Source organism: Phyllostomus discolor, chromosome 6 (genome assembly GCF_004126475.2).
Source record: "Phyllostomus discolor isolate MPI-MPIP mPhyDis1 chromosome 6, mPhyDis1.pri.v3, whole genome shotgun sequence".
NCBI classification, from domain to species: domain Eukaryota; kingdom Metazoa; phylum Chordata; class Mammalia; order Chiroptera; family Phyllostomidae; genus Phyllostomus; species Phyllostomus discolor.
The window spans coordinates 67,235,644-67,255,404 of NC_040908.2; the positions used below are offsets into that span (position 1 = coordinate 67,235,644).

Consider the following 19,761-nt stretch of genomic DNA (forward strand, 5'->3'; position numbering starts at 1 on the left):
TTTTCTGGCTGACAGCTACAATAAAACTGTTTCTCCTTTTATGGATACAGCTATAATAGAATTTTAAAAATCACTCTTACATATCCATCATAGGAAGAGAAAGATGTTGTGTTCCAATTGCCCTGTGTCCCAATTGATTTGAAATCCATAACAGTGAAATAAACATGCAACTCAAGCAGCCACTCAGCCACTAAACTGAGAAAGTCCTGAGAAGATTCTTCATGTTTGAAAAGCAGAAATAAGCATTGTGTCTGCCTTGAAACAGTGAAAAAGATTGTGCCATAAGCGGTCCCTGGGCCAGGAAGTCACCTAAAATTGTGTAAAATGTTTCCCAGTTTCAATTGGTATGTGCTAAGCACTTACTAAGTACCAAGTACAGTGGCAGAAAGGAGCTATGATGTGTAGCTAATTAATTCTCAGCTATTAATTAATGGGAGAGGCAGACATGGGGGTGGCCTCCCCAGAGAAAGGTCCACTGGGATCACAAAACATGAGCCTGCTCCAGCTCCACTCTCACCTGCCTTCTGTGGGAGCTTCCTCACGAGCAGCCTCCTGGACAGATGATGACCTGATTCCTGTGACTTTCTCTGACTTCTCACTCAAGGTGTCAGTGAGCCATGAAATGACCAAGGAAGGCTGCCAGTAGAAGAAAAGAACAAGAGAATTAGCTCTGAAGTATCATACAACTGCTGGAAACCCAGTTATAATAACAGATGCTACACTGTCATTTAATTTTTTAAGCCCTACCGTATAGCTTTTTAAAAAAGTCAACTCATTCTTTTGTATTAGAAATGCTCATTAATGATTGAATAAACATGCAATTCAGACAACCACTGAATCCTGTGGGCGCTCAGGAACAAGCGTTGAATGAATCCTGCTGAATTATAACAACATTCAGGGGAGGGAGGTATAAAGCCTGCATTTTTTTTCTTTTGTCATGAATATCAAGAATGTACATGCAGGTAAAGTTAAATACAGAGGCTTCCAGGCCCCCTTTTCTTTGTTACTTACCAGTTAAACAGGCACCAGTTTGTGCCTTCAGGATGCAGATGGAACTGAACAGAATAACACATTTTAAAATATGATCCAGGTCAGCTTGTTCTGCATAAATTGCACACTCAGGTTGGTGGCAGTGACTGCACCTCCTCTGCTGACATTTAGCCATGTATGACATTCACTACTTGACAGCCACAGTTTTAAGGTGACACTGGTGCGATTACCAAACTTTTGTTTAAAAAAATCATAAGAATTCATGCCAGTGAGTGACAGCACTTAATTCAACTCATAGCCTAGAAACTGATCTCATTAGTGCAAAGCCAGGAGCTATAAATTACTTGGTGTCATAATTAGTGACAGGGGAGCTCTTGGCCAGAGAAAATTGAGAGAGAACAACCGTGTCATGAAGGCCTCTGTGCAGAAGTCCTGAGTGGTGAAATACTTGGCTGGGAAATGCAGCCTCTGTTCCCACCAGCCATATTGCCACACTGGGAAGCCAGGGAACCTGAGTGCCAGGATGCCTGCTGCTCCCAGGAGGATGTGCCGTCTCTAACCCACATATCACAAGGAAGTCGGTCACGATCATCACATTCAGCCAAACCGCCAAATGTCCCATCTGTCCCATGGCATCAATAACGGGAGGCCAGGTCCTTAAACCCCCCAACACTGAGAACTGAACCCCTCTACCACAGGGCACTGAAGGCCATGGCGTATGAAATGTGGCTGGTGGGGAGGGAAGAGGAACTTGGCATTTGTAATGTAATTATGCCCGGCAGTCTCATAGCTAAAAGCTTTTTAATTTTATAGAGGATGGGAAGATTCCTGTATGTAAAAGGTCGGCTCTATTGCAGCATGACTTAGTCAAAGGACACCAGATGAAATCCCTGAGTAGGTGACATGACTTCATGGCAAGGTGCCCCATGAGGGCCTGCCATGGCCATTGCTCTTCTCCTGAGGGCCTCCCCATCCCAGTTGCTCCACAGCTGGACCCCACCTTTCCTGATTAGTCACCTTTATGTTCTTCATATGGAATTATTTCCATTACAAAATCCCTGTCTCTTAGCTAGGTCTTTATTTTATTCTAACCAAAACAAAGAGAAAGAAAATAGGGACTAGGCTTGAGGGGTGGGGGGACAAAGAATTCAGATCTCCCCATTTGGAAATCTTACCTCTCTGATCTGTTTAAGGGTTTTGTAAAATTATTCTATTATAAATGTCACACCCAGACTACAACAACAATAGAACTGATAAGTTTCCACTTCACCAGAAAGTTGCTTTTGATGAAATGACAAACCCTGCTGCACTCACCTGTGCATCCTGGAAAGCACATGCTGTTTTCTGTGTGTGGCCAGGTGAAGCTGTCATCTGCAAGAGCCTGCTGCTGTGAGAGACACAGTGAATAATCACTGGCATTTCTGAGAAGCCAGGTTCCAGGGACTCTGGGGTCCCAGCCAACACCAAGGTTATAGAAACAAATGCTGCATCTGAATCCTTGCTTCTTAAATGCAGTTCACCTGTTTCCTCCAGGAAGGACCCATAAAGCCAACACCTCACCTGGAGTTGCTGACTCTGAAGTGCCCTCATCAATAGTATCACTTACTTGGTGCATCAAAATATTATAATTGCTTAATTTTTTTCAATTAGAGTTGACATTCAGTATTAGTTTCAGTTGTGCAGCGTAGTGGTTGGACATGTATATAATTTACAAAGTAATCCCTGTGATAATTTAAGTATGCACTGGCACCATACGTAGTTATGACAGTGTTATTGATTATGTTCCCTACGCCGTACTTTATATCCTGTGACTGTTTTGTAACTGCCAGTTTGTACTTGTAATCCTTTCACCTTTTCCACCCAGCCCCCAACTCCTCTCCCATCTGCCAACTTCTTACACATTCTTCTTTGTAAAAAAGAGTGCCCCAGAGCTTGGGACACTGTGACATCGCTGGGGCTTATCAAATGACAAGCTGATAGGATGTCAGATGATGAATTGATTTGGTATGCAGTTGCCTACTTCTCTGATTTGGATTTCAACTTCCCTAAGAAAATTATTCAGATTTCTGCTATGCCAAGGAACCTATTTGTTCAAACACATTGAGCTCTCATCCCTGCCAGCTTTCATTGAACAGGCTGGTCCTTCTGGGGGATTGTTTCCCAGAGGTAGGAATTACAGAAAGGACTCTGCCAGCCTCTCCACGGGAGCGCATTCAGCTGGATCTCGCCACCAAGAAGAACAGAGAGCAAGGTTGCTCTAACCCTCCTGCCCAGAAAAAAGATCAGGGTGGCTCAAACCCAGTTGCTGCTCAGAACCAAGGTTGTATATTTGTAGGTAGGGTGGTGGGAGGACGAGGAGAAGAAAAGAAAAAAGAAAACATTCTCTTTGGATCAAGTGCTCAGGCTGTTTTTGCTGCTGAGAGCTCTTATAACAAAGATATGTGCGGCTAAGCCTCGCCCATTTAGATCATACAAGCCCTATTTCTGAAAAGCCCCAGATACACTATTACAGGTATGATGTTTAATTGAACTTTAATCAGGTTTGCTCAGGTCCCCGCACAGAATGCCATCACAAGAAACAATGTAAAGAATGTTATTATCTAAACAAGAAACAAAAATTATAGGTTTTTGGCGTAAACAAAATAGATTAGATGACGAATCTGTTTGAAGGTAATTAGATTTCACTTTAGTACCTTTGCCATGTTCTATTCTATAACTGCCAAAACAGTGACAACAATTTTATTTTCCTCCTGGCTTGAACGTTGCAGTTGAAGTGATACCTTCATGAGAGCATGCATCCACTGCACCACTGGGCAATTAGGGTGACATCCCATCAGTCCCCTTACCTTTATAATGATCTGGTGTGGGAGTGTAACACTAGAAATCACCTAAAAGGAGAAAATGGGCCAGTCATCAGGCAATCTTCAGTGAATCACTGTAATGAGCTCTCTGTTATATGCAGAGATGAGAATTCTAACTAATGTGTTGTAAATGGCCTCTGGATGATATATTTTTTTTCAGCATCTCAGGTTACTGTTGTAGCTGCTATGATATACTCAGAAAATTAGATGTGTTACTTTCCACATACACTATTGTGCGAGTTTGTGACTTAGCCTTCATATCAGGTTTAAAAATACATTCATGTGCCACAGGTAGAAACAGCCTTGATTGAGGACCCCATATAGGGATTAGGAGCCACTGCTATCTATAAGGGTAACTTAGAAAGCTCGTGAAAACTAAAATGTCATAGCTTAATATCAAGAGATTCCTTTCATGAAAATGAAATGCATTTAAAATGATGATCTGTTAGCGACAAGACCTACCAAACAGGGCAAGAAAAAAAATGACCAACCTCATATACAAGAGTATAGAGCAGATAATGATGTAGAGAATTTCAAGTTGCCATGGAAACATTCTCTGGCTCATTGGCTATGTTGCTGCCATCGGAAGCCACCACTCTCTTCTCAGCTCAAAATGAATTCAGTGCTATTCAAAGGGGATTCGTTTACCTTCTCCCATGTGCCTAAAACTACAGGGTGAAAAAGAGCAAAGAGGCCTACAGCATAGCCTCTGCTGAAAAGGTACCAGCTGCAAAGTTGCATGTATGCGGTGAATGAGCCCTGTACAGCTCAGAAGATAGTTAAGTGCCCAGAGTGTAGTACAAACAAGAGGCAGTGTTTCAGATTAGGGAAGAAAGACATGAATGTGGACCAAGGTTACCAAGAAGGCCTCATGGTGGTAAAATTTGAGGGGAAGGTGACATTTGGCTCATAGTAGACACTCAATGAATGAGCACTCAGTGAATGAGCGGAGAGGAAAGTATTCCAGGCAGGAGAAAGAGAGTGAGCAGAGCTTCTAAGACAGGGATGTCGTGTTAAGACAGTGAGGATACAGCCCTTGTGGTGAAGGGCCTTGGTGAGTGACAGTTGGGTTAGATTGCTGAAGGCCTGAACTGAGGGGTCATGGGCCCTGGAGATTGATTTCAGGTTTGTGAGTAGGGTGGTGATCTAATGAAAGCCATATTTTATAAATGTTATTCAAGGGTTAAGGTCTGGGATAGATTGCAGGAGCATGGGTTTGGGCTACAGGTGAGGTCTGGTCTTCCACTTTGGGGCATGAAGCAAAAGGAAACCAAAAAATAGTGCAGAGGATATTTCGGGCATCACCCATATTGTCCAGCAGTGCAGTTACTCTGTGTGATACTATAATGGTGGATAAATATCATTATACATTTGTCAGAACCCATAGAATATACAACACAAGAGTGAACCTAAGGTAAGCTCTGGACTTCAGGTGATGATGATGCATCAGTGTAGGTTCACTGATTGTAACAAATGTACCACCATGCTGGGGCGGTTAATAATGAAGGGAGTCTGTGAGCGTGTGAGCAACAGGTGTCTGGAACCCTCAGTATTTTCTGCTTCCTGTCAACCTACAGTGGCTCCAAAAATACAAAGTAAGTCCATTAAAAGCCACCACCAACAAAAATTATGTAGACTATCAGAATTGGAGTCAAAGACCAAACAGATAGTCAATGTGTGATCAAGGACCAATATGGGGACAAAGAAGGAAAACCACCATGTAAGTGTCACTAAAGCCCTTCACATGAAAGAGTCTGGATGGCTAGGAAATGAACTAAAGAACCCAGAGCTGGTAGGAGCAGGGCCTTCCAATGGCAGAAACTGCAGGCCTCACCCTCCAGTGAAGATGCAGCAAGATGAATGGAAGTTTGCAGGCCTGAGTGGAAGAAAGAATGGTAACGGGATAAGGAGCCAACAATGGGAGTTTAATGATATGCATTAGGGAACTCCTGCAAATGTGTTCCTCATTTCTTTGTTAGAGAAGTTAAATATTTTCAGCACAGTACCACAGTCCTGACAGCTTTTTATGGGGAAGTGAGACAGAAAACCAATGTATTTTTCTTCAGTGATTTGTAACCTGTGACCTGAAACTATTTGCTGTTATCCCAGTTTCTTTATTTGTTTGATTTATTAATTGATTGATTAAAATCATTAAAATGAGGATAACACTTTTGGATGGCAGTGGTATTGGCAACATTATATTCATAGTTTTTCTAAGCATTTTGAGCTTTTGGGACAAAAAGATGTTTTGACCACCTAATAAGTAAGTAAGGGAAAAAGACCTGTTAGAGTCTGAAAGAAAGTAGTTCAAAATAAGCATGTGACAATAGGTTAGACAGTCCATGGTTAACATCACTACTTACATCTTATCTCCCTTTCAAGGAGGCCTGGCTTATACTGGATATTCATAAGCAGGTCAAGTTTATTGATTAGATAAGAGCATAAATGCTGCCCATAATATAAAAAACATTTAGGCTGATATCACCTAAAGCATGCAGATTTTTAAAAATCTATCAGATTAAGCATGTAAAAGTATTTATTGCCTGATGAGTACCTTAGTGTAACTTGAAGTTATTACACACACTCATTACCTTCATCTTCCAGGACTGAATCTATCAGAATCAGTGCTGGCCAGGGTTACCACTTTAATGATACACATGTCTGCTGTTAATATTTACCAGCTAGCTAATCAGAGCTCTAGAGAATCATGCCACGGTTGCATTGTTACAAGGCAGACATCGTTTTACAATTACCTTCATTCTACTGAATATAATCATGCAGCATAACCTGTTTCCATTTCTCACTGTGAAGCTTTAAAATAATTATATATAGATACATATAACTCTAGGTACCATTAATACACATAAATGACACTGATTTTCATAAGGGTACATAAATATGCTCACCCATACATATCCATACATTTATTATGAGGTATATTTGCAATCTCATTAAAAAGCAGTTGTTTATATAAATGTCACGTGAAATAAGATTTTTTACTTGTTTTCTTAACCGTGCAATAAAAAATCTGATTCACAAATTAGGTGCTGGAGAACCATGTTAAAATCACTGTAAATGTAGACGATTGACATAAACTGCATTTTGAATTGCTAACTTAAGCAAAATATAATTGTGGTACTTTACATATGTGGTACTTTACATATAATTGTGGTACTTTACATATGGGCAGTAATTTGGAAATGCAAAAAGTAGTTGATTCCCTGCTAAGCGCAGTTTTTAAATTGTGAGTAAATGAAAGGAGTACTGTCACAAGCTTGCTCTTCCACAGCAGTGACATGCGGTGTCGTCCTCTCCTTGCAGGCCACGCAGTGCAGATTATTTTATGCAAGAAGCTAAACGGATGAAGCATAAAGCAGATGCAATGGTAAGTTTCTCTTATTTCCAGATTCGTTCTTCCATATTATGTTTTTGTACTGCACCTTCGTCACTGGGGCTATATAGCCGGTATAATTATAAAATCTATTACAAGGATGGCTGGGTCTGTTAAATGGGAAAATGTTTATGTAATCAAGTGCTCATAGCCCAATAAATTATGACTTCAACCAAATAATGTCTGACTGGGAAAAAGCCCTGGATAAACGAATATTTTAATTTAGTCCTAAGGTTTGAATAGTAACTACAAGCAGTGGAGTCAGTGGGTGGTGTATTTTTTTTTCTTTAAAATAAAATCTAGGTTTGCATTTTTGTCTTGTTAGTCTTGCCAACTCTTGGCTTGGTCCCAGGATCTAATCCCTTTTCAAAAAGACTCATGTCCTTCATGTGTATCTGCCAAAACGAATACTTCCCTGCAACTGTGCAACACAGAAACGATTATACTGCAGAAAAGACTCTAAAGTCACTATGATTTGATATTTGCAAAAAATAACGTTTTTACTTGGATAATCCACTGTTTTGAAAAGCTTGAAGCTTTTCAGGCATTATATTTTTTTTTAATTTCTGTTTTTTTCTAAAAGAGATCATATTGTTATTGCACCTTGAGGTCTCATCCATGGGGACTCTTCCCTGTCTGGGAGTAATGGTTCTGTTCCCCCCCAGCATTTATAACTGAGATTGGGGAGCTAGAGATGAAAAAGGCATTTCAAATGACCTTTATCATATTATCCCAGTGTCCAAACCATAGGTGTTCAAACCATACCAGCACTCCTCTTCCAATGCTATTGATGTTGCTTATCAAATATTTACTTGTATGAAGATCACTGCCTAGGTATACCAGTGTACAAGGAAAATAACCAAAGTATTAGAAAATAGAGAAGGTACCATTCTTGCCCTCACAATCTCACAGTTGGATGAAGGGTTCTGGTCGCCTGAAGAAGCTGAAGCACAGTTACCATTGGAGAAGAGCATTGAATTTTAGAGCAGAATGAAAATTTCTTCCTAAACCACCCAAGGATTACGAGGATTATTCATTCAGTGTCATCTTGCCTATCCCAACACTGCTTCAGCTAGGCTGGCCCCTACCAGCCTCTACACATACCTTGCTTATGCCAGCCAGCAGGCCTTTGCACTTGTAGAACCTCACACTCACATACTCACAGCTCACACATACTTACACATTCTCGCTTTCAGGTACACTCACATCTTCAGCACACTCCCCAAATCCCTTCCTTCACAGTGTCATTTTCAGGTCTTTTCTCCTAGGCCACCCAGCCTCTGTAGCCCCATCACTTGCTCCCTTCCTACCATCTCATGTGCATTAGTCTCCTTGCTTGGCATTTTGAGTTAATCACAGACTGCCTTGTACTATGAATTGTACTATGAAATGTGGATGTTCATTTTTTCTCTCTAAATGTTTTATATGTCCCTGAAAGGAACTTGTGTGTGTCGAGTACAGAATTGGGTGCTTAAGAAAATAATGAATGAATGGCTTCCTTAATCTCAAAGTGTTGCTAAGAAACATTGCTCGATAGCCTGTTAGGGTTATAAGCTACTTAAAAATTTGATTTGCTGATGAGGGAGAATTTTGCTCTAAGCATTCTGTTTTCTAAGGTATCATTATGAATGATAATTTTTTAGAGGCAAGATTTATATTAGTAGTTTGAGTATTTGTGTAATCCTGTTTTGATTGATGAGTAAATATTTGAAAACCAGAAAGATTATACAGTTCAAACTTAGAGTAGGTAATTATCCACAGAGAGTAACAATGTATGGAACCAAGAACTTGATGTGTAAATTTAGATTTATGAGACTCTCAGAATATAAAGCTGATTCTTGCTGTTGTAGGGAAAGCTTGACATCAATTTAGACAACCTCATATAAACCCCAAAACATGTTTTTTATTACATTTCAATTTTGTATCCCACTTTAGCTAAAATGAAATACTGCCTTGTATTTTATCTCTTCTCCTTTTCTCTCCTTACTCTCACCCTTAAGTGAGGTCCTAATTCTTAAAGAAATAATTAATCATACACACATATGCACATACACACTATGAGGAAAGCATGGAAATGGAAATGTCACAGATAATATAAAAGGTAATAACCGAGGCCAGAAGTCATCAAAGTTGGAGTATGTCATCAAAAGTCATCAAAAAAAATATGAAAACTTTCATATGGAATCAGGCCCACCAACTTTGCCATATACTTAGCATAGCATGAGGGGGCAAGGAATGAAGTTGCCAAGCTATTAGGGATTAGAAAAAGAAAAATAGAAATTAGAGCAACAATGAATTTCTGAACAATTCTGATTGTCAGTTGTTACATGAATTTGGTACAATTCTGTCTGTAACCATTCACTTATCCTAAACCAGTGGCAATTTATGAAGATAATAGAGGAGAAAGAATCCCATTATTTTTCTCTCAGTTCCATTCATAGGAATTTGGAACTCAAAAGTTGGGTTTCTCAGATAAAGTGTATAGACAATACTGTTTCTTTAAAAAAAACTGTACTTAAAGAAGACAATGTCTTAACTCTTTTTTAGGTGGAAAAGTTTGGAAAGGCATTGAACTATGCTGAAGCAGCCTTGTCATTCATTGAGTGTGGAAATGCAATGGAACAGGGTCCAATGGAATCCAAGTCTCCTTATACAATGTATTCAGAAACAGTGGAGCTTATAAGGTAAGTGCTGTTTTCTTCTTGGGGGGGAGGGTTGATAGGGGAGTGAGAAAAGTTTTTAAGTACTCTGAATGCAGAGAGAAGAATGTCAGCTTGCATTATCAGCTACCAAGAACCAGTGTTCATCTCCAAAAGTAACAATATAAAATTTTGCATGACATTTTCACACCCCCTGCCTCCTTTGCTGTCTGTGAGTGAGGCAGGGCAGCTCCTATAATGCCTAATTGCTGCAGGAAGGAAGCTGAGTCTGAGTGAGACAGGAATACCTACTTCCCCCAGCTAGGAAGTAGCAGATTTTTAACTCATGTCACCTCTATGCTGCTTTTTAAAAATATGATCCATGTTAGTATAATCTCAATTCTAATTCCATCAATAATGATTCAGAGTATTTAATGAAAGGAAAGAAGATTCTGGGAGATTTTAGGAAATGAATTTTATCCTATGATACACTATCTCAGAGGGTCCTGACATTGTTCTAGTGTAAGACTTAGAAATGAGCATCATTTCACAACCTGGATTAAGACATGTAATGTGAGCAGAAGCAGGGTTTCCGATGGGAGCACATCAAGGCAGTTGGTGGTAGATGCTTACCTTCCATGATGGAGTCCTGGAAAGGCATATTATTATCATCTCTTTCATGAACCATTAAAGGGATTTCATCTGTTAACCCTACTGAGAAACCTTTGTCACATGATTTGTTTTTATCCAGTTCAATTTCTTTGGATAATGTATAATACCCATTATGTGAAATAATTCTTTCCAAAACTAACTAACAGAAACAAAAATCTCACTGGATGGCTCAGTAACACAGTGGAGATGACAAAGGATAGGCTCAATGAACAGGAAATAGAATTAACCCAATCTGTATAACAGAGAGAAAATAGAATGAAAAAAATAGATAAGAGTCTCAAACCTAATAACAAAACATGCAACATATATTATGGGAGTCTCAGAAATAGAGGAAGACAGTAGGACTAAAGGGTATTTGAAGAAGTAATGGTGGAAACTTGCCAGATTTGGCAAAAGACATAAACTGCAGGCTCAAGAAGCTGAGAAGAACCCAAATAGGATAAACTCTAAAAAAAAAAATTGCATGTAAAGACACATCATAACTACATTCTGAAAACTAAAAGCAAAAAAAAAAACAAATCCTGGTAGCAGCCAGAGAGAAATGACATGTCACCTATAGGGGAACACCAATTCAAATGACAGCAGACTTTGCATCTGAAACTGTGGAAACCAGAATAGAATGGCACAATATTTTTCAAGTGCTGAAAGAAAATGAAAAACTATCAAACAGTGAATTCTAGATTCAGTGAAACTTTATTTTTCAGGACTGAAGAGGAAATAAATATATTTTCAGACTAAGGAACACCCATCCTTATAGATTAGCTAAAAGAAGTTTTTCAAACAGAAAGGAAATGACCAGAAAAAGGAATCTTGGAGCATGAGGAAAGCATCAGAGTAAGAGAAATTTGGATATGTGCAATAAACTTTCCTTATGAGTTTTATAAATCTTATTTGATGATTGAAACAAAAATTATGCTACCATCTGACACTCAAGACAATAAACCACACAAGTGACATTCCTGGAGCACCCATCTCAGGTGATCAAGAGGACTGTTCCAGTGAGTCCCACAGGATACCTACTACATAAGGTCACCCTACCAAAACTGGAAGATATAGCAGATCTACCTAATTACATAGAAACAAACAGAAAGAGGCAGCCAAAATAGGAAGACAAAGAAGCATGCCTCAAACGAAAGAACAGGAGAAATCTCCAGAAAAGGAGCTAAATGAAATAGAGGCAAGCAATTTACCAGATAACTGAAAAAAAGAAATAGTTATAAGGATGCTCAAGGAACTTAGTGAGAGCTAAAACAGCATTAAAAAGGACATAGATCCATATAAAAGAACCAGTCAGAAATGAAGAATACAACATCTGAAATGAAGCAGACACTAGAAGGAATAAACAGTATGTTTGATGAAGCAGGGGCTCAGATCAGTGATTTGCAAGACAAGGAAGTAGGAAACATCCAATCAGGGCAGAAAAAAATTCTAAAAAGGAGGGAAGTTTAAGAGACCTGTGGAACAACATGAAGCATAACAATATCTGCATCACAGGGGTACCAGAAGGAGAAGACAGAGCAAGGGATAAAAAACCTCCTTGAAGAAATAATGACTGAAAAGTTCCCTAACCTAGTGAAGGAAAAAAACATACAAGCCCATAAAGAAGAGACAGTCCCAAATAAAATGAACCCAAAGAGGCCCACACCAAGACACATCATAATTAAAATGTCAAAGATGAAAGACAAAGAGAGATTCTTAAAAGCGAGAAAAAGACAGTTACTTATAAGGGAGCTGCCATAAAACTTTCAGAAGATTTCTCAACAGAAACATTACAAGCCAGAAGGGATTGAATGGAATATTCAAATTGATTTAAAAAAAAAAAAAAGCAAACGCCTAAAACAAGACTACATTACCCAGCAAGGCTGTCATTTAAAATTGAAGGAGAAATAAAGAACTTCCCAGACAAGAAAAAGTTTAGTGGGTTCTTTACCACCAAAACAATATTACAAGAAACATTAAAGGGTCTTCTAAAAGAAGAATAGGAAGAGGAGAAGGGGTCAGAGGAAGGAGGAGAAAGGAATAAGAAAAACTAAGGAGGAAGAAGAAGAAAAACAGAAGAAGAGCAACATAGTTATAAAGAATAAAATGGCAATAAATACATACTGTCAATAACTATTTTAAATGTGAGCTTAAACGTCCCAATCAAAAGACGTGGAGTAGCTGAATGGATAAGAAGACAAAACTGATATACGCTGCCTCCAAGAGACACATCTCAGATTGAAATATACACACAGATTAAAAATAAAGGGATAGAAAAAGATATTTCATAAAAATGGAAATTTTAAAAAAGCTGGGGTAGCAATACTTATACGTAACAAAACAGACTTTAAAACAAAGGCTATATTCTCCCTCCCTTCCCCTCTCTAAAAATAAAATTTAAAAAGTCTTAAAAGATAAAACAAAGGCTATAGTAAGACACAAAGAAGGATACTACATAATGATAAAGGAATCAATCCAACAAGAAGCTATAACACGTCTAAATATTTATGTACCCAACATAGGAGCACCTAAATATATAAAGCAAATATTGATGGACATAAAGGGAGAGAGTGACAGTAACACAGTCATAGTAGGGGATTTTAACACCCAATTGACATCTTTGGATAGATCTTTTTTAGAAAGATTTTATTTATTTACTTTTAGAGAGAGGAAGGGAGAGAGGGAGAGAAAAATCAATGTGTGAGAAATATATCATCGGTTGCCTCTTGTACACCGGCAACCAGGGACCGGGCCTGTAACCCAGGCATGTACCTGCCTGGAAACTGAACTAGTGACCTTTCAGTGTGCATGCTAGCACCCAATCCACTGAGCCACACCAGCTGGGGCTCTCTGGATAGATCTTAAAAACAGAAAATCAACAAGGAAGTGGTGGCCTTACATGACACCATAGACCAGATGGATTTAATTGATATCCTCAGAGCATTTCAACCCAAAGCAGCAGAACATACATTCTTTTCAAGTGCACATGGAACATTTTCTAGGATAGAACACATGTTAAGACACACAGTAAGTCTCAATAAATTTATGGAGATTGAAATTATAACAGGCATTCACTCTGACCATAATGACGTGAAACTAGACATCAATCACAAGAAAAAAATGAAAAACAAACAAAGATATGGAGGCTAAATATCATGTTACTAAACAATGAGTGAGTTAACAAGGAGATCAAGGAAAAAACAAAAGCTACCTTGGAACAAATGAAAATGAGAACACAACAACCCAAAATCTATGGGTCACAGTGAAAGCAGTCCTAAGAGGGAAATTGATAGCATTACAAGCCTACCTTAAGAAACAAGGAAAATCTCAAACAATATAACTTTTACACTTAAAGACTAAAAAAAGAACAACAAACAAAGCCCAAAGTGAGTAGGAGAAAGGAAATGATAAAGATCAGAACATAAATAAATGACATATAGTCTAAAAAACAATACAGAAGATGGGCAAAACCAGAGCTGGTTCTCTAGAAAGGTAAACAAGATTGACCAACCTTTAACTAGACTCATCAAGAAAAAAAGAGAGGACCTAAATAAATAAAATCAGAAATGAAAAAGAAGTAGTAATTGACACTGCAGAAATTCAAAGGATTGTAAGGACATATTACAATCAACTATATGCCAACAAATTGGACAATTTGAATGAAAAATGGATAAATTCCTAGAGACATATGGTCATGCAAAACTGCATCAGGAAGAATCAGAAAATCTGAATTGACTAATTACAACTAAGGAAATTGAAAAAAAAAACTCCCAACAAACAAATTTCCTGGACCAGATGGCTTCACAGGTAAATTTTACCAAACATTCAAAGAAGAATTAATACCAAACTATTCAAAAAAATTCAGGAGAAAGGAAGACTGCTAAGCTCATTTTATGAGGCCAGCATTATCCTAATTCCAAAACCAGATGAAGACACTACAAAGATAGAAAATTATAGGCCAATGTCCCTGCTGAACATAGATGCTAAAATCCTCAACAAAATATGAGCAAACAGGATCCAGCTATACTTTAAAAAGATCATATACCATGATCAGGTGGGATTTATTGTGGGGATGCAGGGTTGGCACAATATTTGCATATTAATAAATGCGATATACCACATAAACAAAATAAAGGATAAAAACTACATTTTCATGTGAATAATGGTAGAATAAGCATTTGATAAAATCCGGCACCTATGTATGGTAAAAACTCCCAGCAAAGTGGGAGCATACCTCAACATAGTGCAGGCCATATATGACAAACCCACAGCCAACATCATACCCAGTAGACAAAAACTAAAAGCATTTCCCTTATGATTAGAAACAAGATAGGGATGTCTGCTTTCCTGCCATTATTCAACATAGTACCAGAAGCCCTAGCCACAGTAATCACACAAGAAAAAGAAATACAAGGTATCCAAATTGGAAAGGAAGAAGTAAAATGTCATTATTTGCAGATGACATGATATTGTATATAGAGAACCCTAAAGATCCCACAAAAAAAACTACTAGAAGTGATAAATGAATTCAGTAAAGTAGCAGGATACAAAATAAATATGTAGGAATTGGTTGCATTTTATATACCAATAGTGAATTATAAGAAAGGGAAACTAAGAAAACAGTCTCACTTAAAATTGCATCAAAAAATAAAATACCTAGGAATAAATTTAACCAAGGATGTAAAAGACCTGTACTTAAAGTATTGTAAGACACTGAAAAAAAGAAATTGAAGAAGATACAAATAAATGGGAGCATATACTATGTTTATGGATCAGAAGAATTAACATCATTAAAATATCCATACTACCCAAAGTAATCTAGGTTCAGTGCAATTCCTATCAAGATAACAATGGTGTATTTCACAGAACTAGAATAAACATTCCAAAAAAAATGTATATTTGTGGTCTCAAAAGACCATGAAGAGCAACAACAATCTTGAGAAAGAAGTACAAAGTTGGAGGAATCACACTACCTAATATCAAACTATACTATAAGGCCTTAGTAATTAAGACAGCATGGTACTGGCATAAAAACAGACACATAGACCAATGGAACAGAATGGAGAGCCCAGAAATAAGCCCACATCTTTATGGTCAATTAATATTGACCAAGAATATTGCATATTCTTGCATCAATTGTTGCAAGAATATGCAATGAGTTAAAGACAGACTATTCAGTAAATGGTGTTGGGAAAATTAGACAGATACACGCAAAATAAATGAAACTAGACTACCTTCTTACACCGGGCACAAAAATAAACTCAAAGTGGATTAAATACCTAAATGTAGACTTGAAACCATAAAAATTCTAGAAGAAAACATAAATAGTAAAAGCTCAGGCATTTCTTGTAGCAGTATTTTTTCTGATGTATCTCCTTGGGCAAAGGAAACAAAAGAAAAAATATACAAAGGATCCACATCAAACTAAAAAGGTTTTGCACAACAGAGAAAACCATCAACAAAATGAAAAGACAACCCACTGAATAGGAGAGCATATTTGCCAATTATATATCTGATAAGGGGTTAATTTCCAAAACATGTAAAGAAGTGTACAACTCAACACTAGGAAAACAAACAATCTGATTTAAAAAATGGGCAAAGGACCTGAATAGACACTTCCCCAAAGAGGACATGCAGGTAGCCAATAGACATATGAGAAAATACTCACCATCAGAGAGTACTAACCATCAGAGAGGCAAGTTAAAATGAGATTATCACCTCACACAGGCCAGAATGGCTATCATAAATCCACAAACAACAGGCCTTAGTGTGGATATGGAGAAAATGGAACCCTTGTGCACTGCTGGTGGGAATGCAGAGTGGTGCAACCACTGTGGGAAACAATACAGAGTATCCTCAAAAAATTAGAAATGGAACTGCTTTATGACCCAGCAATCCCACTTCTGGAAATATATCTGAAGGAACCCAAAACACGATCCAAAAGAATATATGCACCTCTATGTTCATTGCAGCATTATTTACAATAGCCAGGATTTGGAAGCAGCCCAAATGCCTATTACTAGATGAGTAGATGAGAAAGCTGTGGTACCATTTACACAGTGGAATACTACTCAGCCTTAGAAAAGAAGGAAATCTCACCTTTTGCAGTAGCTTAAATCGACCTGGAAAATATTACGCTAAGTGAAATAACTGAGTCAAAGAATTCAAATATGATATTATTTTACTTATAAGTGGAATCTAATGAAAAAATAAACAAAATAGAAACAGACTCACTGGTACAGAAAATAGACTGACAGCTGTCAGAGGGGAGGAGCCTCAAGTGGCTGGGTGAAAAAGGATTAAGCCAAAAAAAATCCTCGTAGACACAGACAACAATATGGTGGTTACCAGAGTGAAAGAGGGTGGGGCAGTTAGAAGAGGGTGAAAGTGGGATAAAGGGTGACAGAAGGACACTTGATCTGGGGTGGTAAACACGCAATACAATATACAGATGATATAATGTAAAATTGTTTACTTGAAACCTATAAACAATAGGTTTAAACAATAAACCTATTGTTTATTAACCAATGTCATCCTAATGAATTTAATCAGTTTCTTTAAAATTTTGGTTTCGCTTTCTTTTCTTTCTTCTAGGTATGCTATGAGACTGAAAACCCACTCAGGACCCAATGCCACACCAGAAGATAAACAACTGGCTGCATTATGGTGAGTTGTATCATATCTGCTTAAAGTAGCCTGTGCAGCCCGTACATCCATAGTCATTGGCAAACCAAGTGCTAATGTTTTAGCATAATATTTTTCTAGGGCCTTCTAATATGTAAAACCAAATGTGTGTCTAATGTTGGCCAGGAAGAGCCCACCCTACTGCTTGCTGCTATACCAGCCATGGTGTGCACTCAGTGATGGAAAATTAACTGGGTCGTTACACAAGGATCCATGTGTGTGTGTGTGTGTGTGTGTGTGTGTGTGTTAAAATCAGGTAGGTCTGTGTTTTAATGATTTGAATGTGAATTTTGCCAAATGTAATTTTTCTTGTGTTTAACATTTTAGTTGCAATCAAAATAATTAATCTGCCCCTTTATGTGTGAGATTAGTATGACTGAATGAAGATGATGCATTCATGTTATCAACACACTAAACTGAGGAGCAGCCCATGATACTTTCATAATAAAAGCTTTTCTTTTAAAATGTTAACCAACATGTAATAGATTTTTATATCTAGAATGATTACGATGATAATGAATATGTAGTTATAACAGTGATTTCCCTATTACATCTCCTCAGAACACCTCACCCCACTCCCCCCAAATCACAGGACACCCTTTATTTGTTCCTTCTGTGATAAGGATCCAGAATATTTTGTTCTCCAAAGGTTTATATTCCCCCAATCTGCAGGGTAGGCAATCAAGCCTCAATAAATAAATAAAATATGGCAACATACAAAAAGAGAAGGCCTCGGGTAGTTCTGTACCATCACATCATCTGGAGTTTGATGTGCCAAGAAGAGACCATTACATCTTATTTGATGTGTTGAGAATCTAGTATTTCAGTACCACACCTGAGTTAGCAGATAATTGTGAGTGAAAAGGATCAAGAAAAAGAGGATATGTCTCAGGAAATGCTTCCTGCACTCTTTTAAAACTTTAAGGTCCATATTAGGATTAACAAATAATGGTGATTAATAATTAATATTATGTAATATTACTACTATGTAAATAATAAATATATAAAACAGCATATAATTATAACTTTGCAACATAGTTTTTACCCATAAAACATGTATCTGTTCCTTTATTTGAACTAATTATAATCAAGTAAAGTAGTTTAAAGGTAAAGGCCATTCTTTCAGCAAAGCCAATGGTGCCACAAGGCCAGGGTGTCAGAGGGAAATAGAGGTGGCTCTGCCCTGAAACTCCCCCAGTAAGCAGTGAGAGCTGTGACCTAGAGCTTCCTTACTCCTCTTGTGGGGAGACACTGTCCTCTAGTGGTGGACAAAGAAAATGGCCAGCTCCACACCCCAGCAAAGCAATAAAGCTAATAGTAAGTTAAATTTACTTATGGAGTAACTCCCTGAAATTTTGAAGTGCATCTTTTGAACAAAAGGAAGGTCAGATACTGACAATCATATGTGTATGTGTATTATATATGTAATCATGATATAAATATTGAGTGCTTGAAACAACAAGATTTTTTAAAAGTCTTATTTGCAAAGGACACACTCATGCTTTCAAGGCTCATTTTTCTTCTTCTGCTGCAGTTACCGATGCCTGGCTCTCCTGTACTGGCGGATGTTTCGACTCAAAAGGGATCATGCTGTAAAGTATTCAAAAGCACTTATCGACTATTTTAAGGTACTGTTTGGCTGATGGGCAGCATTGTTCCTTGTATTCAGTTGACTCCCCATCAAGGATATTTTTGAGAATAGAATCCATTGCTTTGTAGATAATACAGGAGCCTTCTAATACCTACACTAACCCCATTAGGATATACTCATGGTGTTCAGGGCTGGGAGAATGGCCCTGAGAGCCCATCTAATGTATCTCTCTGCCTGGAGTCCAAGTATTTTGATGACCTCAAGAGAAAGATTTAGTGACCAATTTTATGTCACAGGAAATTCATCCTCATGTTTACATAGAGCTTCTTCCTCTTGGAAGTAACTACTTAGAACTTCTGCTTAGCTAATTCCAGTAGCTAAATTAATTATTGATAAAAGTGTTATTTTAACTGGCTGCTGTGGCTGAGTAGATTAAGCTCTGGCCTGCTAACCAAAGGGTTGCTAGTTTGATTCCAGTAGGGTACCATCCCTCGACTGTGGGCCAGGTCCTTGGCTGGGGGTGTACAGGAGGCAACCAATCGATGTTTCTCTCCATCTCTTTATCCCTCTGACCCCCTCTCTCTGAAAATAAATAAATAAAATCTAAAAATAAATGGCTTGTTAAAGCTCAGAAGCACTAGGACAAATAGCAATATATAAATATAAAGATAGAATTATAGAATTATAACTTTTACCTGTCTCAGGGAATGAAATCAGTTTCACTGGCAAAATAAAACAAAAAACTTTCTGGCCAAGATGGAGGCATAGATAGATACACTTTGCCTCTTCGCACACACAACCAAAAGGACAGCAACAAATTTAAAAACAAAAAAATAACCAGAACTGCCAGAAAATTGAACTATGTGGAAGTCCAGCAACCAAGTTGTTAAAGAAGAAACATTGACCCAGACCAGTAGGAGGGGTAGCAGTGGACAGCCGGGGTGGAGAGGACTC

At 38.0% G+C, this 19,761-nt stretch overlaps 1 protein-coding gene across 1 annotated transcript in view; it reads left to right on the forward strand.

The window, feature by feature from the left end:
• The window catches only part of AFF3 (AF4/FMR2 family member 3), a 547,917-nt gene that overhangs the window by 516,138 nt on the left and 12,018 nt on the right, over positions 1 to 19,761 (forward strand). Inside the window, exons 18-21 of the mRNA XM_036028289.1 lie at positions 7,173 to 7,236; positions 9,790 to 9,926; positions 17,127 to 17,198; positions 18,751 to 18,844. Coding sequence (XP_035884182.1) covers positions 7,173 to 7,236; positions 9,790 to 9,926; positions 17,127 to 17,198; positions 18,751 to 18,844 — 367 coding nt within the window. The remainder of the gene's footprint in view (positions 1 to 7,172; positions 7,237 to 9,789; positions 9,927 to 17,126; positions 17,199 to 18,750; positions 18,845 to 19,761) is intronic.